Source organism: Hippocampus guttulatus, chromosome 22 (genome assembly GCF_054856545.1).
Source record: "Hippocampus guttulatus isolate MCC_2025c chromosome 22, RoL_Hgut_1.0, whole genome shotgun sequence".
Classification (NCBI taxonomy): Eukaryota; Metazoa; Chordata; class Actinopteri; order Syngnathiformes; family Syngnathidae; genus Hippocampus; species Hippocampus guttulatus.
The window spans coordinates 4,190,390-4,215,087 of record NC_141282.1 but is presented as its reverse complement, the minus strand read 5'-3'; the positions used below and the strand labels follow the sequence as shown (position 1 = coordinate 4,215,087).

The 24,698-nt window shown below is 46.1% G+C and overlaps 2 protein-coding genes and 2 long non-coding RNA genes across 14 annotated transcripts; 3 read left to right on the top strand and 1 right to left on the bottom strand.

Annotated features, from left to right (window-relative positions):
• The first annotated feature begins 59 nt into the window (after positions 1–59).
• Positions 60–3,611, top strand: zc3hc1 (zinc finger, C3HC-type containing 1). The gene is made up of 10 exons (XM_086103265.1): positions 60–202; positions 1,234–1,336; positions 1,416–1,566; positions 1,645–1,728; positions 1,798–1,925; positions 2,007–2,143; positions 2,220–2,475; positions 2,554–2,718; positions 2,788–2,997; positions 3,068–3,611. Exons 1-10 carry the CDS (start codon positions 69–71, stop codon positions 3,137–3,139), a joined length of 1,440 nt encoding a protein of 479 aa, XP_085959391.1. The 5' UTR covers positions 60–68; the 3' UTR covers positions 3,140–3,611.
• Positions 3,612–4,708: 1,097 nt separating this feature from the next.
• Positions 4,709–8,209, top strand: LOC147186129 (uncharacterized). 10 transcript variants are annotated; one of them, XR_015099242.1, is made up of 16 exons: positions 4,709–5,104; positions 5,232–5,267; positions 5,361–5,397; positions 5,470–5,602; positions 5,743–5,812; positions 5,927–6,002; positions 6,067–6,101; positions 6,182–6,271; positions 6,350–6,497; positions 6,637–6,696; positions 6,797–6,881; positions 6,937–7,003; positions 7,100–7,172; positions 7,360–7,414; positions 7,504–7,597; positions 7,958–8,209. It is a non-coding gene; the product is annotated as an uncharacterized LOC147186129 (long non-coding RNA). The 10 variants fall into 10 exon arrangements; XR_015099239.1 differs by adding an exon at positions 7,726–7,853 and having other exon boundaries at positions 4,711–5,104; positions 5,927–5,976; positions 6,182–6,497; XR_015099238.1 differs by having other exon boundaries at positions 4,716–5,104; positions 5,927–5,976.
• Positions 7,609–11,139, bottom strand: LOC147186128 (uncharacterized). 2 transcript variants are annotated; one of them, XR_015099244.1, is made up of 3 exons: positions 10,890–11,139; positions 10,170–10,254; positions 7,609–7,716 (listed from the first exon to the last, which is right to left on the bottom strand). It is a non-coding gene; the product is annotated as an uncharacterized LOC147186128 (long non-coding RNA). The 2 variants fall into 2 exon arrangements; XR_015099243.1 differs by having other exon boundaries at positions 10,894–11,139.
• Positions 11,140–12,209: 1,070 nt separating this feature from the next.
• On the top strand, positions 12,210–24,133 carry ube2h (ubiquitin-conjugating enzyme E2H (UBC8 homolog, yeast)). Its single transcript, XM_086103381.1, has 7 exons — positions 12,210–12,493; positions 19,968–20,044; positions 20,284–20,358; positions 20,425–20,464; positions 20,984–21,036; positions 21,732–21,860; positions 21,940–24,133. Exons 1-7 carry the CDS (start codon positions 12,441–12,443, stop codon positions 22,062–22,064), a joined length of 552 nt encoding a protein of 183 aa, XP_085959507.1. The 5' UTR covers positions 12,210–12,440; the 3' UTR covers positions 22,065–24,133.
• Positions 24,134–24,698: the final 565 nt, after the last annotated feature.

Here is a 24,698-nt window from a genome sequence, read left to right as displayed (position 1 = left end):
CTAGGTGGCGCTGGTGCGCCTAAAAGCTGCTTGCCAAACGCCACTAACAGAAGAAGAAGAAGCCCAACATGGCGGCTCTTGGTAGCAGTCGTGGTGATCGCCACGGCAACTCGAGTCAAAACAAATCTCCCCTCACGTCTCCGGAGAAAATCCGCGAACTGCTCAACGAGGGGGTCTCGGCAGCCGACACTGGCACCCACTGGTGGGTTAAATTAGCAACTTTAATCCGTATTTTAAGACTTAGTTGTGCAGCATTTTGGCTAATCTTTCGAGCTAACTTGGACGCATGGCAGCTTTGGAATACAGTAAGGAGCACGAAGAGAGGCGTTTCGCAGATATGAGAGCTTGTGGGTTGTCTGTCATCTGTCTCACATTTTGTGCACGCATTATCTCCTCCTCCTCCTCTTGCACGAAGCCCGTGTTGCTAAATTCTTTGTGTTATCTCCCCTGCCCATACTGTAAATTACGAGGGAGTCGAGAATGACAGATAAAGTCAAGTCAAGTCAAGTCAACAGTATTTATAGAGCACTTTCAAACAGCCATCGCTGCATACAAAGTGCTGTACATGGAGCAATTTAACATGCACAATAAACAGTAAGACAAATCGGTAATAAAGGCGGTAGAAAGCACCAAACAGTAAAACCAAGAACAAATCTAAGTCATGCTGAGTCGAATGCCAAAGAATACAAGTGAGTTTTGAGGAGGGTTTTGAAGATGGGCAGCGAGGAGGCTTGCCGAATGTTTAGTGGGAGGTCATTCCAGAGAGAGGGACCAGCAACAGAAAAGGCTCGATCCCCTCTGAGCCTCAGTTTAGTTCTTGGTACTTCTAATAAAGTCTGGTCCACAGACCTGAGGCGCCGGGCAGGTGTGTAGGGGCGGATGAGCTCAGAGAGGTAAGGTGGCGCGAGATTATTCAGAGATTTGAAAACAAATAAGAGGATCTTGAAAATAACTCTAAAATGAATGGGGAGCCAGTGAAGGGATGCCAGAGTAGGAGTTATGTGCTCCCTCTTACGAGTACCAGTCAAGAGGCGAGCGGCGGCATTCTGGACCAGCTGAAGGCGCTTAATGGAGGACTGGCTGACTCCAAGATAAAGGCAGTCACTGATGTCTAAAATGAGATTAGAAGACAATAACAGTTGCTCCTTGGTATACTGGAAGCATGCATTCGTTTTGGTATTGACAAATGTATGAATTATTTTAATTGCATTGTGTGTGTTTTTATGATGGCAGTGGACAAGGCGATTCTAAAGACCCAGAAGTCAGTAGCAACACTCCATCTCCTTGTGAGGCAACTAACAAAGAGGCCTTTTTCAGTCGAGTGCAAACATACTCGATATCCTTTCGTTGTCCTAAGATTACAGTTTTATGCATTATGTCAATCGTCATCGTATCAGAATTCCTTAGCACAGCACTGTTTGAAATGGGCCGGCAAGCCCCGCGCGCTCTCCCCTCTCATGTGCGCCCGCTACGGCTGGATCAACATCGCCCACGACATGCTCAAGTGCTCCAGCTGCCAGGCCTTCTTCTGCGCGTCGCTCCAACTCACGTTGGACTTGGACAAATGTAAGCTGAGCGGGCTCATAAATAAGCCAAGCTTGAATTCAGAGCTTGCATGTGTGACCCTTTTCTCCCTTCAACTAGATGAATCCCGCATCTCAGAGCTGTCCAGGCAGCTCCAGACGAAACATGAGAAGTTTTGTCCCTGGCCTGACTTTCCTTGTCCAGGTGAGAACACCTGACTTTTTCGAGAACCTTTGAATGAGCCATTTTCGTCACAACGTTTTCCCATTTCAGAGCGGTTGTGGATTGTGACAGCCGGGGAGCCGTCAGCACTTCTGACCGCTTTCATCGAGCGTTATCAGAGCGCATGTGAGCTTGGACAGCAGCTCCCATCGATGAAGCCTGAGCTGCTGAAATCAATGGTGAGGAAGCCCAGACTCGCAAAGAAATAATGATCTGGAAATGTCCGATGGTTCAATTAAGTGTCTTTTGTAACTTTGCAGTCATTGACCGAGGATGTCATAAGTGTTATCCTTCAGCTAATCGAGGAGGAACAAAAAAGAAAGGGAACCGCGTGCTCTGAACCTTTTGCAGTCCAAGTGACAGCGTGCATCGTTTCTCTCTGTGGCTGGGCTGCAAAGTGAGCTGCTCGTGCTTGTTGATGAGACAAAAGCAATTCTTTTTAAACATTTTAATTTATTTCTTTTTTGTTCCAGCCCAGGTGTGCCCATCGCGACGCTGCCCATCCTCAGCTGCTCCTACTGTATGCGTAAAGTGGGCCTGTGGAATTTCCATCAAATGGAAGTCGTGGGTGGTAACGGAGATGCCGGCACGGAGCCTACAAACGCTCCCGCCGCCCCGGCTCCCCCTCAGGAGGGCCAGGGGGAACAGACAACTCCTTCCTCACCCACACCTCCGTCCACTCCGAGTCGCATGAAGCTGAGGAGCCAAGACTCTTGTCGCTCTGACCAGGCAAGCTTCCATTGAATTCCCATGAATGAATAATCTCATGCGGGGTATCGAATCATCACTTTCGGACCCATTCTACAGGGTGAGGGCACTCCGATAGCTTTGCGAGCCCGCAGTCGAGACTCGCCCAGTCCTGTTGAAGAGCCGCCAAGTCCCTTGATGAAGGGCAAGAGGCCTGCGACTCGTAGCCGGGGGCAAGGCGACAGTCTGTCCCTTCCTTCCAAACGCCTGTGCCTCTCATTAGCTGTAAGTGTCCCTCACCGCCACCCCACCCTCCCAAACTGCATTCAATGACTCACTTGCTCGCTCTTTTAGGACGAGGTCGTGCACAAGAATGCATTTGACCCGCTGGCTCAGCACAGAGACTGGTGTCCCTGGGTGGCCTTTGGAAAGGAGAATGTGGATCCCCAGGCCACGTCCCTTTCAGAGCCCGTGCCAGCGCCTCATCAGCAAGGCTGGAAGGCCGTCCTTGACCTCCTCTTGCCGGCGAAGAACACAAACGCAGCATCTGGCAGTCCAGCACAGGCAAGTTGAAGTGTCCCAAGATGACTTGGCGCATCATCTGACACACTCTTCTTTTGTCTTGTCCACCCAGGGCCCTCCTGATCGATCCAAAAGGGTGTTTGCTATATTCCGTCAGTGGCAGATATCCGCTCCATCTCAGTAAAACACGTCAATTCAAACATCGCACCGCTGGACTGAAGAGATGAGCAATAGTATCACGTCCCATTGCTTTGTGGAGGAAGACCAATAAATCTCTTCTGAATATTTGGGATACCGGCATATCATGTTTGATACGACTGCGTGATGTGTGCAAAAATATGTGTACGCTTGGAAATCCCTGACGATGAGAAAGAGTGCCAGACCGGCTCCACACTGGATAAGCAATGTTTACTTTTAGCGTGTGTTGAGACAGTGTTAGAATCCCTCCTCAAATCCACAACTAGTGTGACTGTGTGAGTGAGTGAGTGTACTTAACTCCGGATGATGGCTGGTTGGTATAAATTGTATGCCATGCACATGGAACATGTTTGGACTTACTTAGCTGCCTTGATTTTGTATTTGCCTACTTGTGACATCACATTCTTATCTAGTCTTCACTCTCATGCATGTGTTGTTAATAAAATGGCCCCCTGAAATGTTGTGTGATGGTCAAATTTCTTATAAATCTTTAAGAAAGGGATTGGAATCAGATGAGAACAGTCAAAATAAATGGATACATTTTAATGAACCAATCAAGGGGGGGGGGGGTTAGCATCTAAATTATAGTCTGGAAAACAGTAGTTCCAAACACACAACGGTCCTCCCAAGTTCTTGAGTGAAGTCTGTTTTTGCCCCCCTCCAGGTTGCCCGGTGTAATTTAAAGGTGAGCATTTCCTGAGGTCTGGTCTCTGTCATGAGACCTTCTCGAAAGACAGAAGATGCAGGATGAATTGTGTTGTGTTGTGTTGACCCCACAGCAAGCGTCCATCTACATTCATCAAGTTTCTGTCGTTGGAGGGGTAACTGCTGCGTTGCATTCTTCTTATTTTTTTGCTGAATAAAGTTGAAGTGCAAAGTTGAACCTTCATCTCTTTTCATGTGTCGCGGTGATATCAAATAACCACATTGGCTGAATCCTGCCCTCTGGTAGCAAAATGAAGCCTGAAAGAACAAACTCAAAAGAGACAATAAGCCCCACATCTCAATCTGGGTGTGCTGCTGAATTTGAATGGTCATCTTCTTACAGCGAAATAAATGTGAAGTGAATGAAGCGGGCTAGAGGTGGTCATCAGTCATGGAGCTGGAGTAAGGGATAGTTGCTGTACCTGGATTCTCACTTAGAGTGCAATACCACACTCCACCAGTTGTCGTGCTATTTTATTTAATACCAATACATATAATTTTTTGCGATTTTTCCGGCCAAATAGCCGAATGGTTAAAACTTCGCGTGCGGTACGGACGGCCCTGGTTCGAATCCCACTCTCCTCCATCCGAATTAGCAAGAAATGGAGAAGTTCCAAGTGGAGCAGAAAGGGAGACTCGAACCCGAGACCATCCGAACGACACGTCTAGTCTTTAACCCCTCGACTAGACCAGAGCTTACGTCACAGCTTCTCTTTCGTGGACCCATATAGATCTAATTGTTCTAATCACAGCTACGCCGATGATAGTAAATATATCTAAAAATGTTTAAGCTTGCATGATACACTAGTCGAGGGGATAAAGAGATAGAGTCCGGCCAGGCAGACTCGTGTTCGATTCCAGCACAAATCTGACTTTTCAAATTTGAAAGCTATTTTTTCTCCTCGTTTAAAATGACCGAGATACACGAAGGGTTGTGAAGAAACTTGTCTTTCCCCCCCGCTTTTTTTAATCATTTTATTTTATTTTTTAGATGACGTCAACGCCGGAAACGTATAAAAGGCGAGGCTCATGAGCCTCTTTCTTGCGCCGGCAGACTGACAGCAGCACGTCGACGGAAACCGCCTGCCGAGTTCCCACAAAGACCATCCGAAACTTCTTGCCAAGGAAGACGAGAGGAGCCCGGCCGTCTGCTGAAAATCCTTCATTCGCCTCTTCAAATTCAATCGACTGCTTTTTGGTAACTTTGCACCCCGACGGGTGTTGCATTTGGCGTGCCTAACACCCGGTAAGGAAACGAGCCTAAAATGTTTGCTCCGTGCTGATTCTGAACGATGAACGTCAACTGCATTCTTGAGAGAAAAAAACACTTATATTTGACTTGAGTAATAACTAATGGCAGACTTTCTTCCCAGGTCTCAAATTCCAACCCAGCGTGTGAACAGGAGGAGGTAAATCGCCAACGCTTGGCATGCATCTCAATGAAACACAGTCGACGGCATTTGCATATACGTGCGTGCTAATTGTCCTCTTTCTCTCCGCAGGCTATTCTTCAAACAGACCTGAAACGGCGTATTCAAGGTTAACGTACAGACTATTGGTAATTTAAAGCAAATGGCGCAACTTACCTGATTGTCTCATTTGTGTCCGCAGGCCTGCATCGTCACGAAGTGGACCCCAAAATGGCTGACATCGTCTGCGTCATTTTTGGCAATAAGCAAAGCTAACGCTATTCTTACCCTGTCTTTCAGGCCGTCGCCGAGGTGTCCAACGCTCCTCGTCACTGGTGAGACACAAGCACACTTGCATACGTATCAGTTGAACATGTCACTCAAATGACGTGTACCTCTTGTTTGTTCGAAACCTGAGTCGGGTAAAGATGCCTGAAGTCACTCAAGTCTTTTACTAACTTTTTCTTGTCTGCAGTAAAGATGGCCTGTTTGAGCGAGGGACCAAGATGCACCAAGTCGGCATTTTGAACTTCGATGCGCTGCAGGTTTTTCTAATGCTCACTCATGTCCACTAGACGGCGCCAGAACACTTCTGGCCAAGTACTTGATGCTGAAGTCTGCTACAAACAAGGGTTTGAAAAGAACATTTTTGTGTGCAGGGCTGGCTTCCGGGACGACCGCGCCACAAAGATCATCCTGCACCTGCTGGGTTCGTCGGACAAAAAATTGCAGAAGGTCTTCAATGTTGATGTGCTAATAAAGCCATGGATTAGCTTCAATTTTTTTTCTCCTCTCTCAGGTGTGACTTCAAAAAGCAGATTGACGTGGACTGAGGTGAGAGACATCAGAAGGGAAGTTTTTTTTTTTGGCTTGGCAGACTCCAGGATGACTGTTTGGTTTTTGCTGTACTGCAGAATGTGCACTCGTGAGACTTCCAGTGACTTGACCTACTTCCGGCCAGAGGCTCCTCAAGCACTTTTTCCAGTTCAACCTCATCCGTTGCTGTCAGGTTTCCACACTGCCGTGAATCTCCAAATATTGGAGGAGCTCAGTCTACTTGGATGTTCTTTTGGTCATTGCAGGTGGCCGTCACGATGGTGCAATCTGTCCCACGAAGTGACTCGCAACACCACGGGAAGGGAACCATATCCTGCCTGTTTTTGAACCCTTCCTACTCGACACACCTGATTTTTTCAAGCCTCGACAGGGCTTGCTGATAATTTGAATCAGGTGTGTTGCAGTAGGGAGGCATCGAAAAACGGGCAAGATGTGTCTCAAGGAACTGGAGTTCCTTACCCCTACGCTACAGGATCAGCATATTGGCTAAGAACCATGCAGAGGGAATTAAAAAGTCAGTTTTTGTTTTCAGGCCCAGGACTGACCGCAATAAAGTACCTGAAAACAAGCACGCCGTCATGTCATCCATAAGGTGATGAAGCCAAACTTGGTGGTAACCTGAGAAGAGTCACAATCACACAGTACATTTGTGACCCCGGCTGGGCTCTTGAATTTGTCTCGTTTCTCCACAGGTGCCTTTGAAATCCTGACACCTCAGTTCCAGAAAGTCACTTGTCCACGGCTTTCATCGCCTGTCAAACATTTGCTGCATGACAAGTTGAGTTCTTCTCCCACCCCCTTTTTTATTTTTTTTAATTAGTTTTGTTTTCAGGTCCAGGACTGAGCACAATAAAGTACCTGAAAAACAAGCGTGCCAGTCTGAGCGTCGCGTCAACAAGGTGATGAAGTCTCACTTGCCAGCAGCCTGAGAAGAAGCACAACACAGTGCATTTGTGACCTGGCTGAGCTCTTGAATTTGTGTCATTCCTCCTCAGGTGGCTGTGAATTCCTGACACCTCTGTCCCAGGAAAAGTCACTCGTCAAACATTTGCTGCACAACAAATTGAGGTAAATTTATTTTTAACTCGCATCAGGTACACTCGGATCCCAATGGCCAACCACTTCACCATGCACCAGAGACTGCTGTCCAGATGTCCAATTTGTTTGCAACTTGAGATTATTTCTGTAAAAGCAAAAACTGTCTGCCGAATGGGGGGGGGGGGAGAGAATGTGTTTTTTTTTGGTTGTTTTTCAGGTCGGGGACGGAGTGCAATAAAGTACCTGAAAATGAGCGCCGCATCATCCACAAGGTGATGAAGCCCAATTTAACAGCAGCCGGAGAGGCACAGTACATTCGTGACGCCGGCTGGGCTCTTGAATTTGTCTCCTTTCTCCACAGATGCCCTTGAATTCCTGACACTTCAGTCCCAGAAAAAAATCATTCGTCCGCAGCGTTCATCACCTGCCAAACATTTGCTGCACAACAAATTGAGGTAATTTTATTTATTTTTTACTTACATCAGGTCCACTCTGATCCCAATGGCCAACCAATTCACCATGCATCAGAGACTGCTGTCCAGGTGTCGGACTTGTTTGTAACTTGCGATTCATTCTGCAAAAGAAATACAAGAAAAAAATTGTCTGCTGGGGAAGTGGGAGAAGAGTCTTCTTTATTTTGAGGTCCCAAACGCAGCACAATAAAGCATCTGAAAACGAGCGCGTCAGTCTGAGCGTCACGTCATCCACAAGGTGATGACGCCCAACTTGGCAGCAGCCTGAGAAGAAGCACAACACAATCGCACAGTGCATTTGTGACCTGGCTGGGCTCTTGAATTTGTCTTGTTCCTCCACAGGTGGTTGTGAAATCCTGACACTTCAGTCCCAGGAAGAAAATCACTCGTCTGGGGCTTTCATCACCTGCCAAACATTTGCTGCACAACAAGTTGAGGCAACTTTTTTTTTTTTTTTTTTTTTAATCCAGGTACACTTGGATCCCAAGGGCCAACCAACAACTTCACCATGCGGCACCACTTGTCAAGCTGTCCAATTTGTCACTTGTTTGCAACTTGAGATTTATTCTACAAATAAAAACTTAACAAAACTTGTTTTAACTCTTCTCATTGTTTTAAAAAAAATCCCAAATCTTTTGGAAGTTTTATTTTCTAAGTTGTTTCATCTTTTTCAAAAATTTATTTTCCAAAAATTTTTTTCCAAATTATTTTCAAAATTTTCCCCCAAAATGGGTGTGGTCAAGCTATGCAAATAAATTTGATTGGAGGGTGCATATGTAGATTTCGGCTCTGTGATTGGCTGTTGGTACTGGGCGTGGTTATGCAAATTTGCGAAATATGCCAATCAAGCTGTGCTGATTGGTTGGTGTGCTGGAAATGGGCGTGGCTATGTAAATTAGCAGACATCCATTGGTTGGCTTTGGGTAATGGGCGGGGTTATGCAAATTTGATGTCTGTGATTGGTCAGGTCGCATCAATGTAAATTGAGTGGGTGGATTGGCTGGTGTGGGCGGGGTCGTGTACACCCTGTGGGCGTGGCTATGCAAATTGACGGATATCCATGGGTTGTTTTGAGCTGGTGGGCGGGGCTATGTAAATTGTACAGATGTGATTGGTCATGTAAATGAAATGGGCATGGTTATGCAAATTGACCAGCAGCCATTGGTCATTTCTAAGCAGTGGGCGAGGTTATGCAAATTAGATGTGTGCAGGTGTGGTCATGCAAATAGTGCGGGCGTGGTTATGCAAATCATCCGGCTGTCATTGGTTATTTCCAGACAGTGTGCGAGGTTATGTAAATTAGATGGCTGTGATTGGTCAGGACAGAGCAATGCAAATTGGGTGGCTGGGATTGGCCCGGGTGGGGATATGCGTGGGGTTGTGCACAAATGGTTTTCTTGGAAGATTGTCTTGAATATTGTCATTAAATGGCCTGGCTGTATTCTTGGGGCAAGTGGACTGTTGTTTTCTCTTTTGTGGGCCTCTTGTCTGAGCAGAGTTTGTCAGTTGGGGTGCACAGAGCTCAGCCACAGTAGGAGGGTTGCTGCGGGAAGTCCAGTCTTCCTCCAAGTGGGAGGGGGAAATACTGGACTTTCCACAGCAACCCTTCGAGTCCAGCTGAGCTCTGCAGCAACTGACAAAGTCTACTCGGACAAGAGGCCCAACGCTTTCCACGAAAGCCGCAGCAGTCCAGTCACCCTGAAAATACAATCAGGCCAATGAATGACAATAGATTAAGAATAAAACGCCAAGATTGCAGTTCAAGTTCAATCATTTATTGGACGGAAAACCTACAATGACACGCAATCAGCGTTCGTGTGACGACTGAACATGGTTGCAGCTTGACGAGCTGGTGCATGATGTCATCAAGTGACGCCTATGGCTTAGAATCAACATTTTTGAAAGGACATTGATGTGGACCAAAAATAATCACTACAAAAGCGTGTGAATATTCTCTGGCTCTTCATTTGCTTCGAAGGGCAGCGAATAGACGGCAAGTGCGCTGATGTGCTGTGGGAGCCGTCTGACCAGGTTGTGCAACAAGACTTGCCTGCTCAACAACCAACTGTTCAAGGCAGACACAACAGTCGACTTGCCAGCCACTCAATGCTCTCAGAATCTTTTAAGTAGGTATATCTTGACAAATTAAGGTTACCTGAAAACTTTTAACTTGGTCCACTGTCCACATCCTTCAAAATGTGATTTATAAACGCACCTCACAATTCTGGACATGTTTTTTTTTCATGTGTATGTGGAATAGATCATTTTAAAATAGATTTTAGTGACATGATTTATTAAAGCCATAAGGTATTTGAAAAAATACTCCCCCCCCCCCCAGATTAATCGATTCATTATATTACATTATATAGAGCAAGAATTATTTTTTTTTGGGGGGGTGCACATCAATGTCTTTTCAAAACATGTCCAGAAGTGTATGTGTAGAACATTGCGCTTGTGTTGAACTACCAAGAGACGTCGAGGGTGCATGTGCGCTCACGTCCACCTTGGCGACAACACGCGTGAGCTCGTCAAGCACCTAACATTGTGTACTCACTTGTCTAAAAGCAGGTTGACGTCCCATTCGGAAATCCACATCTGTTGGCGGCGTCTTCGGCGCCCGAAAGCTCCTTGATGTTCTTCTGCATACAAAAAAAATGAAAAGGTGAGTCACTTTCTTCTCCACTCCAAAAAGGTGGGCATTCTTTTTAGATTCAAGTTGTAATGTTTGGGGGATTAACAGTGTATATTTGTTGTGATTGGTCATAATATGTGGCACTGCCTCTTTTCAGGACAACTTTGACCCTCTCCTTTTTCTCTTGATGTCCATGGGGAGGTAAGCATTTGTCAAGCTGTAAAAATGTTTACATTTCCAAGTTTAAGTATTTCAATACGTTGCTGTGCCATATCATTTGTGCGAATTGACAGGAGCACTTTGTTTTCTGCTATTTTTGTCAGGCTTTGCGATTGAGACGATTATACGAAGAACTCCTGCTGTGCTTCGTCAATATTCCCCTTTTCCCAGTGGTCCTCGTTCGAATAGAAACGTTAATTCCACCAATTGGGAACAAAATCGAAGTGCAACTTTTGTCGTAGTAGGGGACGTGTGTGACGCGGAGGTCGTGCTAAGCTAGTAAACATAACACAAATGAAACCAGTCCTTCCAGAAGTTCCAATGGCAAGTGTATCGTTGCCATAAACAAACTCTGGCCACTGTATGCTTTTATGTATTATATTAAGTGCCATATAGAGACTTTAAAAGGTTTAAAATACCTACTCACATTGAAGACCTTCCAAGTGTAATGATTGTCCATGATCCAAAACACCTGCGGCGCAGTGCAGAGATGAGGCGAAATGTCAAGAATGCCTCTCGAGTCGATATTTCCTCACGTTGCGGTCATCTTTTCGGATGAAAAATAATCGTTATCTTAGTGAGGAAAAGTTCTTGGGTGCCTTAATGGGAGGTGGGAGGGCTTCGTGCTTAAACTGCGGGGAGTCTCCCTCCCCTTTCCTTCCCACGAGGTCTCTGTTGTGCTGGTGCCGGCTCCTCCTTTTGGGAGGAGAAGGATGACGTCGTGTTTGGGAAGTACCGTGTGACTATTAGTTTTTCTTCAACTATTTTTTTTCACCTCTAATAAACGTAGGGGATTATTTGGCGCTGGCTCGCAATAATTAAAAAAAATAGATAGATAATAATAAGTATTCGTATTAGGAATTGAGAGTTCCGCTTGAAATTGAAACGGATTTACATGGGACAGGAGAAGTGAACCAATCTTTTTTTTTTTTCGGCAATGGATCCGACAGCAGTTTAGTTTCAAACTTAGCTTGTACCAGACGTGTGCACATTTTGAGCATGACGTCTCTGATCCACTGGTAAAAGGACACTTTGATTCTCTCCTCTTTCATCTCGAACTCCTTAAAACAACAAAGCGTATTCAGGAAAAGTGGCTAAGATTGCATGACTGTCCGTGTTTGATGTTATGTGTTGTGTTATATTATTTTGTTATTTTATATGAACTGTTGATGTTATGTTTATGTTAAGAAACCTGCCCGCCTGAAAACTAGACCGCGCATTTACACCGTTTTTTCTTGTGTTGATGAATGTGCACTGTCCCAATGAAATAAATAAATAAAAGAAACCATCATGGCATTATGGATGTCACTTACGTCTAGGAGCCCGCAGAGGGCGTAAGCGAGTCATGCTCATTCATTAATGTTCATGCTTCCATAATATTTCAAAGAAGAAGAAGCCAATGAGGGATTTGTGTTTGTTTTCATTTTAACAGTCTATTTTCTGTTGAGAAAGTTGATTTTGATCACGTTAGTCTTTTTTCTTTATTATGCACTAAAGAATACATGTTTGTATCTCAGTGTTGCTATTTTCGAATTATTCTTTTTCATATAAGAGGCTAATATAATTGAATTTACGACGAGTCAGACATTCCTGACAGTCCTTGTGACAGATTGCAACAAAGAAACGCGTTTCATCTCACTGTTACCACGTTCTCTTGTTTGCTCTACATGAAAAACTACAAATATGTCCGTCGACGGTGACGTTAGTCGCGCATATATGACGTGTACGCGGAGGGATCCCAGCTTGTCAGAACCATGGCCAGAGCGCTGAGAGCAGCGAACGCCAGTCGTCCGTTGAACGTTAGTTCGGCTGCAGAGTAGGACGGATACGCTCAAGCCAAGAAGAAGTGTTTGCTGCCAACATTTACCCCAAGCCAATGTTAACTTTCGGATAGTGCCGTTTGCTAGTCTCTCTTGGGTGTCGGGGGCTAGCTTTCCATTGACCTGCCTGTGTTCTGCGGTGGAAATCGCAAAAATGTCGTCTCCAAGTCCGGGCAAAAGGCGAATGGACACCGACGTGGTGAAACTGTATCCTTTTTATCAACATAAACAAGCCTCAGTTGCCTCTTGGGCCACTTTTGTCTTTTTGTGTGTGGAGTTAAGATACGAGCTAACGTTCCATTGACGTCTGTCCTGATGTCTTAACACATAGTCTCCATTGTCACTGACTGGTGTTTGTGTAAACAACATTTTGTTCTCAAAGCTTGGGCTATTCGTAACCTGTTTACCATTTAGTTGGCGATTCGATTTAACGAGTCAAAAACGTCCAGTTTGTGTATTTTTAGATCACTAAACTATCGTTAACGTTGGCGTGTATTGTTTAGCTCGCTCGTCTTGTGTTCAGAAATAACTGCAGGAGCTCGAGCAGATGCTAACGTTGCTCAGCCCTTTACAGGAATGTCTTTCGTTAAATTGGGAGGGGGGGGGGGCACTTTGAATGTAGTACGGCTTGAATAAAACACCCGAACTGTTATGGCTTTGCCCTGTCTGCTGTCAAGAGGATTTGTGTCAAATTTCGCCTCCTTTTACACGTTGGCACACCAGCTTGTTTACATAATGCACAGAAGGACGTCAAATGAGAACGCTGCCTGTTTAGTCTTTTGTTCCAGGACTTCTGCTGGCTGTGGTGCGATCATAGCAAAATGTGTTGAGGGGGGGTAAAATGTGTCGTTTTTCCAAGAGAGCACTCGCGCAGCTGTCACTTGGAACGCTAGCTTAGTAGCTTGTGTGTTAGCCTAGCGAGCTAGCGACAAGTCTTGCTGGTTGGTTTTTTCCAACATCAAAATGGCCACCTGATCTCCCCGAGGCTCACCGTACTGTACTTGTGTGTGTGTGTAGGGGGGGCGTCCGGCAAACGCAACGTGTGCCTTTTGCCGTTACGCCGTTTTATTGAAATGCTCGTGGAAAATAAGAGGTGACCCGTGGCAGGCAAGTAAAGGTGCACCGCAGGTGTCGCGCGGCCAACTTTTCACACATCTCGCTTCTTGTGAAGTCGTCGTGTCACTGTTTTTGTTCGTGTTTTTATCTGTTAAACGTGCGCTGACAACAAACTGTTTTTTTTAACCCACTACAATATCACTGTCGTTTGTATGCTGTTCTAGAAGCACATTATTTTTGTTGTTGTTGTTTTTGTCCCAGCACGGTGGAGCCTAATCATTGGGTGGGCTGTTACTAGACAGAAAGCACATGAGGGAGGTGCTGAGAACAGCTGATGGGATGGCTGTAAAGCTTAGTCAGATGTGTGCCTTCCCCACTGTGTTGCTCCTAATAAGGGGAAGTTGTCCTGGAACTGTCTGCATTTAATCAATCAAGGGTCATTTTGTCTTATATGTCAATGCACGTTTGTTGAACCCTGCTGGCAATGTTCAACACTGGACAGCACGCCCCCACTTCTCCCTGATTGGGTCTGGGGGCAGGGGGGGAGGGTGGAACAGGTTTTCACCGCCACCTGCTCACTTCTCTTCACTAGTTTATGCAGGACTCATTTGCTGACCATGACATCTCGTCCTTGCATCACCCCCTTTATTGCCGTAACCAAAACCACAATGTCATAGCGCGCTATTAATTTGTCACCGGAGTGCTGTGGGGAATCTAGAGCGAGGACGGTGAGGGAATACCTGAAAATGAAAGTCAGGGGTGACTTCACTGTGTCGCTCACGGTCACGTTTAAGTGCTGAGATTTGTACCAACCGGGGGCCCGTTGATATGGTTGCAACCTGGCTCCTCGTGTGCCAGCATTCCAGTCACATGACATCTGGGTACTATTTTAATAAAATGGTCATGGTGTACTCTTGACGCAAATCTCCTTTGCGACATTGAAGCTAATTGTTCTCTGTTAGCCACGTATTCTAGTCTTTCGTCCCTTGGCCAAATATTGCTTGTGGAGTTAGCAATTAGCAACAGGATGATGGTTTATCTTTGTTTATTTTTTTAAAAATTTTGCTTGACTCCAATCTCCCATCATTACATTCATGGGATTGAGGTCACTCAATATATATACTGTATATATACATATATATATATATATATATACCATATTATATATTTTTTTGCCTCGCTACAATGCGCGCTTTCTCGCAGCGAGCCGCTGGAATTCGAGCACAGGTTGGCCACAAAAGGACTTAAGCCTATGGTGAATGCGAGCTCTTGTGGTATCCGGATGGTGGAATTTGGCCGTAGAGAATTGGGGTGGGGGTGGGGGGGGCAGAAATGCTTCTAGTGCACTTCATACAAAGCTAATATTCCTCAATGTGTCGTGGAAGGTTGAGATGACACGCATGAAAGGCGAGATTATTATTATTATTATTCTAAAAAAAAATTTTTTGGGGGGGGGGTCTGTAAACTGCATTTTTCTGGTTAGCTCCCCGCTGAAATGTCATTACCAGAGAGCGGCTGCAAAGACATTGTATTCCACCTTTCAGTCACTCCTGGAAGGTCTCGAAAATGATTGTCAAGCAGTTCTGTGAAGCATGGCGACTGTCAATTTATATTCTGCACGGTGGGGAGTTTGAGGTCCGCGCCTCGGCGCTCCCCGCGGTCCCCCATCGCGCCGCATTTGGGGTCTTTTGTCGGTTATTTTTGTATCCCTACAGGTGATTCCAAACGGGCCTGAGCGCTTCCTTTCTCTTTGACGTTAAGTGTCAGTGCAGCGTTTTTGCCCTCAAGCGACTGATATATTCTCAGTCGGGTCGGTTTCAAACCCCCCCCCCCCCTTCTTTCCACCCCACAGCGCTCTCTCGACCACCTCCGTCCTGAGGCTGAATGCCAAATCGGTGCTTTATCCACTCTTCCACTTGGCCATTCAGCCCCCTCATTGTTGAGCTCCTGAAACATGACATCCGGACAGCATCAGTGGCCCCGAGTCCTTTTGTTGTTGTTGGGTTTTTTTGGGGTGACCTCGGCCTATTGCCAGTCCAAGCCACGGGTGCTGAACTGCACGAGAGCAAAAGAAGGGGAGGGCACAGGTGTTAATCGATCGACTGACTGACTCATTGAAGGAGTGTGAGAAAACGCGTGACAGGAAACCTCAAATGTACTCGTGCGATCTTGATTTTCAGAATCAGAGCCGACCCTGAATGCGGGACCTCGCGACCTGTCAGACTTTTAAAAATTTTAAGCAGGAGGTGGCTGACTGGCTTGTGACGGATGATGTTTCAGCTTGTGTTCTGTTTGAATAACGTTGAGTTGTGACCGTAATTTCCTCCCTTTGCTGCAATCGGCTCCTTTTGACAATCGCGCCACGTTTTTCTGGTTTAATGTGGAGCCACAAAACCATAACATGGGCGGACGGTTGGCACTCACTCGCTTGGTGTGGCGGAGAGTCAGCAAATATATTTTTTTAACCCTGGGTCACCTCGGTCACGTTGGCCTGCTTTATTTTTCGGTGTGCGGCGGGTCGTAATCGACAGTTCACTGCCGCTGGTCACGGAGCAAGGCATCTGTAGACGGTTGGAGGTTTGAGGCCCTCCCAGTTAATCTCGCAGCACGATCAATGCCGGAGGTTGTACGCATGGCTGAGTTCCCTTTGCAAAACAGACGGTCTCAAGTTCCTTTCTTTGTTTTGCTCAAGTTTTTTTCTTCCCCTTTCACTTGGTCTCTGCCATTCACTCACGAGCAACAGCTCCTTCAGTTCCATTGATTTGAGGGTAAATGAGCCGGCCGCAGCGTTAATGTGGAATCCGGGCCCTGTTGCGGCGTGATTGTGAAGTCAATGTTCGTGCATCATGCGTGTCGAACGACCCCCCGCCCCAACCTTTGTCTTCCTTATCAGCATGTGATCACATCGGCCGTCTCTTTCGAGAATCTCGGCTCGTCAGCACTTTCCTCAACACGTCAGTGTTGAAACTGCAGCTTGTGCGTTAGCCCGTGTCGAACATGGCGTCTGCCCGTGAGCTCATTAGACAGTTCGCCTCAGATCCGAGCGGCAAGTTCTCCCGAGCCGCGACAATTAACCATGCCGTTGTATTGTTTGTTTTACTCGACACACCGCCCCCCCCTTTTTTTTTTTTCTTTGCTGTCGAGTCAGTGAAAAGCTCGAGAGGAGGAGCGGCGCGGGGAAGTCGTGTTTGTTTGCGGTGGGTGGGCTCTCATTTCTCTCCCGACGAGACAAAAGAGCCCGTGCGACGACGTGCTCCTGCACCTCGCACGCGGGAGGGGGGTTAGCCGGGCCTGTTCTAATGGAGACTGAATTTGCATGGCAATGCTGTTAAAATAGATTGGGCTTTCCATGAAGCACAGAGCCGGGAGCAGTTGTTTTGTTCAGAAGTGCACTTGGCGGTGGATTCTTTGCCCTTAAAAAAAGTTTTCAAAATAAAAGGCCATTCTGCAACCGGCAAGCGCAGCTTTTCACTGCTGCAAAGCATCAGCGTCGAGCCCTTGGGGCTGCATCACCATTGATATGTAAAAAGCACTGCGAGGTTCTTTTTCATGGACCACACAGGCTGATAGCAAACGGGTTTATTTTGTCGGAGCTGGAATTGAGACGGCGGACTGGAAGGCGCTAGTTCCATAAATGAATGCTTGAGGGAGATCTGCTGTTCAGGTGCTTGTTGGTAAAGCGAGCTTTTAACATCAAGTTTTTTCTGACTTGCCCCTCTGCCGACTTATCAGTGGCCGCCCGGGTGACGGCCGATAGACAGTCGAGCTGAGAGCAGATGGAACACGCGGCGGCAGTTGATTTAAAAAAAAAAAAAAAGTCTCACTCCCAAGTAGAGGAGTCGGAGACTGAAATTGGACTGTAAACATCCGGCGGCAAATGTGTAAAAATCGAGCTACTCATCAGGTGGGGGGTTTTGGACGTGAGATTAATTCCGGCTCTCGCTGGTGGTGCTCTTCCTGCCGCGGCTTGCCAAGTCGCCGTTCTTTGCCGGTCCGCCGCCGCTTTTCAGAACGCCGAGCGAAGGGCAACCCAGGGCGCAGAAGTAATCTGTTTAGCGGGCGTTGCGCGGCATTCCAAAGATGCGCGGTGCGCATATGCATGGGGGCACACCCCCCCCCCCCCCCGCTCCCTCCCGAAGCGGGCAGATGCGTATCCAGTTAATTTTGCCTGGAAGGTGACAGAACCACTCGCGTTATATTTGCTCTCACGGGGGTTTCAGTTGAACTTCAAAGTGTGAGATAGCACAGCAGCCTTTGACGGTATCTGTTATTGTCATTTCAACTGACTTGTCATTTTGTAATTTTTATAATTGTCGTTCAAAGTGGTATCTTTGTGTCTGTAGTTTGTTTGTATATAGCGTGTTATCTTAGTCGCTGCCGGTCTTTATTTTATTTTTTATTTTTTTTGCCGGAAGGGGAAGCTCTTGTACGCCGGCGGACGACTGCAATACTTCCTGCCTTTCATCTGCAAGGCCTTGCGCTTGTACGTCGTCGCCCTTAGCCGCAAAGCGCGGTTCCCTTCCGTCGCCTTTGCGTGAGCTCGGGTGGTTAAATTTTTTGACATTTTAGTATCCCCCAAAGCTAATATTTGTCCCTGCTAAGAGACATTTTCAGTCAGTCGTTGCAAAAAGTTGTGTTGGAGAAATGCTCATCAAAGGTGTCTCTCCCCCCCCCCCCCCCCCGCCCCCCTGCTTGGTTACCACTGCTTTTGTTTGGACTTGCCGTTGAGCTGCGCCTAAAAATAGGACGCTTATTATGCTCTCACACGTTCAAACCTTGTCGCGGAACAATTTCAGGAACAGGAATATTTGAAATAGTTTGACTGGACCGCGTTTAATTTATGTGTGCCACAAGGCTTTTATTCGAGCCCACTCTGGTTCTGTAGCTCGTCTGGTTTGCTTGTCGTTCCACTCTCACTCTACAGTGGAAACTCTTTGCATGTTTGACTCATGTTGAAACGTTTGACGTGTCGTCCACAGTCCACATAGCAAAGCGATGTTGTCATTCGGCTTTCAAGGGAAGACGCCCGTCGCTCTTCCACCTTTCTCTCCGTTCCGGCATATTCGCAGCACGCCGCTCTGTTGGCCGACCCGATTCACCCCTCGCTTTTGGTCATTTTGGAGGACGGCAGTCTATCGGCGTCATCTTTTGATTTCAGCTCAAGTGCGATTCGCAAACGGTCGGCCGGCGGCGGCGCATAATAAGCAACGGGCTTACACGCTGCGGTTGAGCTCTCTGCCGTCACGTGACGTGTCCTTCGAGTCGCTCGGGGGACATCAAGCGGTGCTTTTTGTTAGTCACTAACCTTTCATTTGCTTGTTTTTTTTTCCTTGCTGGAGTAGCTTGGTTATGGCTTCTGTTCCATCTCAGCTGGTGGTCAGCGTAATAGTTGCCGCTTTATGAGTGAATTTAATCAGACGTGATTAAATTCCAAGGTCATAAATATTTATCAGGATGTTGTGTGCTCGAAATGTGCTGCATTGAGACCATGATTCAATTTGGGTGTTCTTCGTTGTAAAACAAATATAGATGCCGGGAGGTGGTTTTTAGAGAAGAAAAAAAAAGTCATTTGCCTTTTTGACACTGTGCCTGTCTTCCATGTTTGTGTTCCATACTTGGAACGAGGTTGGTCAGAACGGGATATTTTGAAGAGATGAAAATAAGGCACGTCTACGCCACAAGCGCAAACAGCATATTTAAACCCTTGAACGTCTTTGAAAAGTCAAACTGTGGTCGGCGAGGGATAAATGTTTAATTGCAGACCAAGAAAGAAGGTTGTTCTTTTTTTTTGTTGTTTTTTTTTTAAGATAGCGCGCCACATTTTTTCCAGGTGGTTATAGAAAGTAAAGTATGTAAATTTCGAGGAGGGATTGATTCCGTTTAGGTCAAGATGCTGTGTGGATGAAAAGATAATGACACCCGGTGCAAGCCACAGATTATGATTTATCTATACTAATCCAAGGTAAGGGAGAGTGCGGGTGTCGCTCAGCATCGAACTTGTGCTCGTAGCTTTCCAAACAATAACGACTGCGCCGTACTTACTTCAAAGCAGCTCTTTGAAAGTCATTCTTTTTTTGCTTGCGCTACGGTTGACCAAATGCTCCATCCCTGCCGTCTTTATTTGGCTGCTCTGATACAGCTCGAGCCTAATAACTGTTGGCCAAGTCTGACCGGTAGTGTAAACCACACGTCGCGGCCACGCAGCGTTTCCCCGCAAGGGTCCCCCCCCCCCCCGCCCCCCCTCCAACTTCGGGGTGATACGCACAAGTGATTTGATTTCACAATTGGCAGGACGCTAGCATGCGCGCATGCTCCAATCTCTTGACGTCCTTCGAAAGTCGCGTCTTGGCCCGGTCCGAGCGTCGACACGTTAGCTGGCTCAGGTCAGGGATTCCGCTCGCTTTCACCGGTGCTGAAAATAACCCCTTAGTTTGATTTGACCCTTTGGGGGGGAGGAAGGGGGTCAGTGCTTAAAGCTAATGGGATAGATACACACTCTACCAGGACTGACATGCCGGCTGCGACTATGGAGCTCATGGGTCTTTATTGCCTCAGCTTGTCTGTACATTGATGAAGTCACTTAAAGAATCTTGATTGCAAATGAAAGTCCTTGACAGCCTATCAGCATCGAAAGCAAACATGAAGTCACCATCCTCAGTGGACTCAATGAGTTTGTTGTGAAGTTTTTCGGACCACAGGGAAGTAAGTCTTGTCTTTTATACACGTTTTTATTATTTGCTCAATTTATGCAGCCTCGCAAAAACGCTCATAAAAGATAACGTGCCGTTCCCTGACATCTGCTGTGCATCAAAGTCATGAATTCTTCCAATTGGCACACGAGGCGGGTCGCTTTCAGTTGACGCTGTTTTCTTCCCGCGACATGGCCACGTACATTGAAGGAAAAAGTCCCCTCGCAACTGATGTCTCCCGCTCTATTTCAGCACCGTACGAGGGCGGCGTGTGGAAGGTGCGAGTGGACCTGCCGGACAAATACCCCTTCAAATCGCCGTCAATAGGTGAAGAGCGTCGCACCCGATGTAACAATTTGATACATTAAATATATATTTTTTGAACTTTTTCAGGATTCATGAACAAGATCTTTCATCCAAACATCGACGAAGCGTAAGTACGACAACAGCCGCCGATTACCACCGCGATGAATGAAGCCAAAACGTGGCCGACCGCATTGTTTGTCTGAGCCTCATTAATCCAATGCTTAGAGTGCCAGATCCTCTATTTTCTGATATAAAAAAAAAAAAATTCAAACTTTATCATTAAAAAAAAACATTTAACCCTTTCAGGGACCACGTTTTGATTTTTTTTCATAATAAAAAAGACTACATCATTAAATACAAAAAACAAAAAAACATGTTAACCCTTTCAGGGACCATGTTTCAATTTTTTTGTGATATTAAAAAAAATTCAACCTAATATCATTTAAAAAAAATAACATTTTAACCCTTTCAGGGACCGCATTCCGATAATTTTTTGGGGGATATTAAAAAAAAAAAAATCAACCTATATATCATTAAAAACAAAAAAACATTTTAACCCTTTCAAGGACCGCGTTTTGAATATTTTTTAAATGTCCACTGTATGTCGAAAACAATCTACCAACATGACCTCTGCTTCTCCAACCAGGTCAGGAACGGTGTGTTTAGATGTCATCAACCAGACGTGGACAGCCCTTTACGGTGAGTGCGTCCGTGTGCGTATGCGCGCGCGTGTGTGTGTTGCTGAATTGCCTTAATCTTCTTACTGAGGGGAGAGGTGAATTCTAATGAGGTAACACCAGCGCCAGGAAAGGTCAAAGCCCCCTTTGTGACGGAGATGATTTAGCGGCGGTCAACTGCGAGGCGCCGGCGGCCGCCGTTCTTGAAGTGATTGCGGAAGTTGGGCAGCTGTTGCAGGGCCACGCACACAAAACAAAAAGGCTTTACTGGGGAAGTGCAAGCCCCCCCCCCCTTCTTTTCATAAAGGCCTCAGTGGTGACACCTAGCGGACGAGAGTAGAACCGCAGGAGCTTGCAATTGGACGGCCCTTGTATTGTTTCATATTCGTTTTAGCTGTCTGAGCTACCGTCGTTTCACTTGGGACATCGGAAAGCATTTAGCCTCGTCGAGTACAATAGCCGCCACGCAGTTGGCAAGCACAACTGGTAGCGTCCATGTCGCGTGCCGTTTGGAAGCATAGCGGAGAATGTCAAACAGGGAACTGAACAGAGAAGCAACAAACAGCCAATTTTCTCAGGGGCCTTCAAAGGGTGAGTAATTTTACTTGATTACCATTTGCGCTCCACATTGATTCACTCCTCTTGACTGACAGTTTTTGGGATTGAAAATCAAGTTCAGCTTGCCGCGTATTGACTGACTTTTTGTGTCCCCGGCAGATTTGACAAACATCTTTGAGTCGTTCCTGCCCCAGCTGCTGGCGTACCCCAACCCCATCGATCCTTTGAATGGAGACGCGGCCGCCATGTACCTGCACAGGCCAGAGGAGTACAAGCAGAAAATCAAAGGTTTGCGGAAGAAGACCCAAAACAAAAAACAAACAAAAAAAAAAAGGTATTTCAATGACACGTTACCGTGTGTGTGCAGAGTACATCCAGAAATATGCAACAGAGGAGGCACTAAAGGAGCAAGAGGAGGGGGCGGGCGACTCCTCGTCCGAAAGCTCCATGTCCGACTTCTCCGAGGACGAGGCCCAGGACATGGAGTTGTAGTGGTGGACGTCCTACTCCTCCTGCAGCAACCCTAAACCCCCCCCCCCAAGACCCCCAACCCTTATGCCCCGCCCCCAACAGAGACTATATTTGATTTCCTAACCCATGACAAAGCAGACTTATAATATTCATATTTAAACACCTTGATTTTTTATTATTATTATTATTACTAAACAAGGATTTTTATGAATATCTAGCTTCCTCCTCTCCCCTCTTGGCATCTCTTCCTCATACCCCCCCGGCCTTTTTTTTTTTTTCTTGTGTGTGTCAAAGGGGTTGTGGCGCCCAACGCAAAGACAGTATTCGAAGAGACGCACAATCACGCACAGGGTATGTCGCGACGCTCACGGACAGACGCGATCTCGGTTTTGGACGCTGGCTCGGCAGTGACTTTTATTTGGGGGGGGGGGGTCACCAGAACAAATGACATCACTCAACGTGACATCACTGCTCTGAGCACGCTTTGGATTCACGGGGGTCCCATTTTCCACGTTTTAATCCCCCGCTGCCCCCTCCACGCCCATTTTTTCTCCCAACGCGGGACTTGCGTGTCTACAGTACCAAACACGGCAGTACAAGTACTCGGAGAGGACCTCGCAATGTATTCCCCTACGAGAATGCAGTAGTATGGATCCCAGCTCAACTCCCCTCCTCTGTGCCTCATCGACGACAACAACAACAAAGGAAGCCGATCAAGAAAAAAAAAGCACATTTGGGACTCCTCTTCCTCTTTGGACAATCTACACTTAGATGGATGCTAATACATAGCTAGTTCTGGGTTGCAAGTCCTCCAAATAGATAGCATTCATATGGCTTAAGTCAAGATTTTTTGTTGTTGTTTTGTTTTTTTTTAAGTTAGATGGCGTCTGTCGTGTGATGATATGTATAAGATGCTTCATTTGTGCAGATGTTTCCTAGCGTAGTCCATCCGAAACAAGAGGCACATGGAAAGGCTGGCACCACGTCCTTGGTTTGTGTTGCATCGGCGGTACATTTAAAGAGGTTCAGTGTAGCAAGGTGCAGGCCTTTTTTTTTATTTGATTTTGGATCGGCGCCCTCTCAGGATAACCCAAAAAGGTCGTGTGCAGATTCTGATTTTATTTCTCTGGAAGCTGCCAACAAATATTCCTACCCCCCCCCCCCCTTTTTCTTTTTTTTTCTTTCATTCCTAATCCTAACCACCTAACAGCAATTTTACAAACTTCATAAATAGTAAAGCCCCGCACCCCTGAAAGAGTTTTTTGTTTTAAAAGTAATCCAGATTGGAATTCTTGCTATTACCTTTGTGCGGTATTGTGCTGGACCTCTGTAATCCCACTTAGATTGTTGAATGGGAGAAAAATAAAGTGCCACCCCACACCTCCCACCCCAAAAAACTATTTGTAACCTCTTGGCACAAAAACTAAACAGCTCTCTTTATGTTGAAGTCCTCCTTTTTTTTTTTTACAGAAGCATTGTGCACCTGCTGGCTAATAAAGTGACCATATACTCACTCAGCCTGCTGTTGGTGTGTGGAGGAAAAAAAAGTCAGTTAACTGCCTTTGCGTTAAAAGTGCAAAGAATTGATTCAGCTAAGTCTTAATTTTCAAACTAAATTAGCTTTTTCTGACTTAACCCAAAAAGTGCAAGTGGCCCTGGTTGAAAAGTGTACCTCGAAACATCAACACGACAAGCAGTTGACCTGTGTTCCGTTGACCCCATCTGTGTCTACCTACTGTGCACTTGCATGCACACCTCCCATTCCCGTGCCACAAGTTCTGGACATGTCGAAGCCCACACATTACACACAGCATGCACTCTTTGCTACCTAGTGTTTTATTTTTATTTACCCCGAAATTGCTTCCTTGGTCTTATTCACAGCACCCCCCCCCACCCCCCACTTGCCCTCCCTTTGTGCCCCTCTTTTTATATTTTCTTTTTTGACATTGTGAAGTGGGCATGCTTGTCAAAAAAAAAACATAAGGACAAATGCTCTCCATGAATAGGCTTATAACCTCATCAATAGTGGTGTAAAAAATATACTGTTATAACTTCTCTCTTTTTTAATAAAACATTCAATGTGTACCAAACGACTGACTTATTTGGAGAATTTGTATTTTATTTTGCACACTCGAATGAAAATATCTGATTTTGTTTATTTTAAAACTCGACTAAACAGGTTAGTATGAGGCACTTGGGTATTTTATTTTCACACCAGTGTTCAAAAATAGGTTCTCATTTGGGGAAGTGCTCAAGTACCAGGGTTGGCCACAAGGTGTCAGCATCGTTCTAAACAACCATCTTCTTCGTGGGGCCTAGATAACCTCCATCCCTTAGCGCGCTATAATGCTGGACAATAAGATTTGCTAATATATTTTATTATAATTACATTTCATTGTTATTTTCAGGCATGTGATGATTTTTCTTATGGTGATGGTATTTTATTGTACGTGCTTTTATTTTGAACTTTTCCTTTATCGCCAGATGGTGGCGCCCGGTGTCTCATGCACTTGAACATGGCTGTGCCTAATGACCAGTGGTTTGAGGGGAGGGAGAGAAATGTGGTGACATAAGGCACTTTAATCCCTTCTAGGCTATTAAAAAAAATTCTGTCACGCATCAATCTGCCCCATTTCTGGGCGGCTATACAACCTA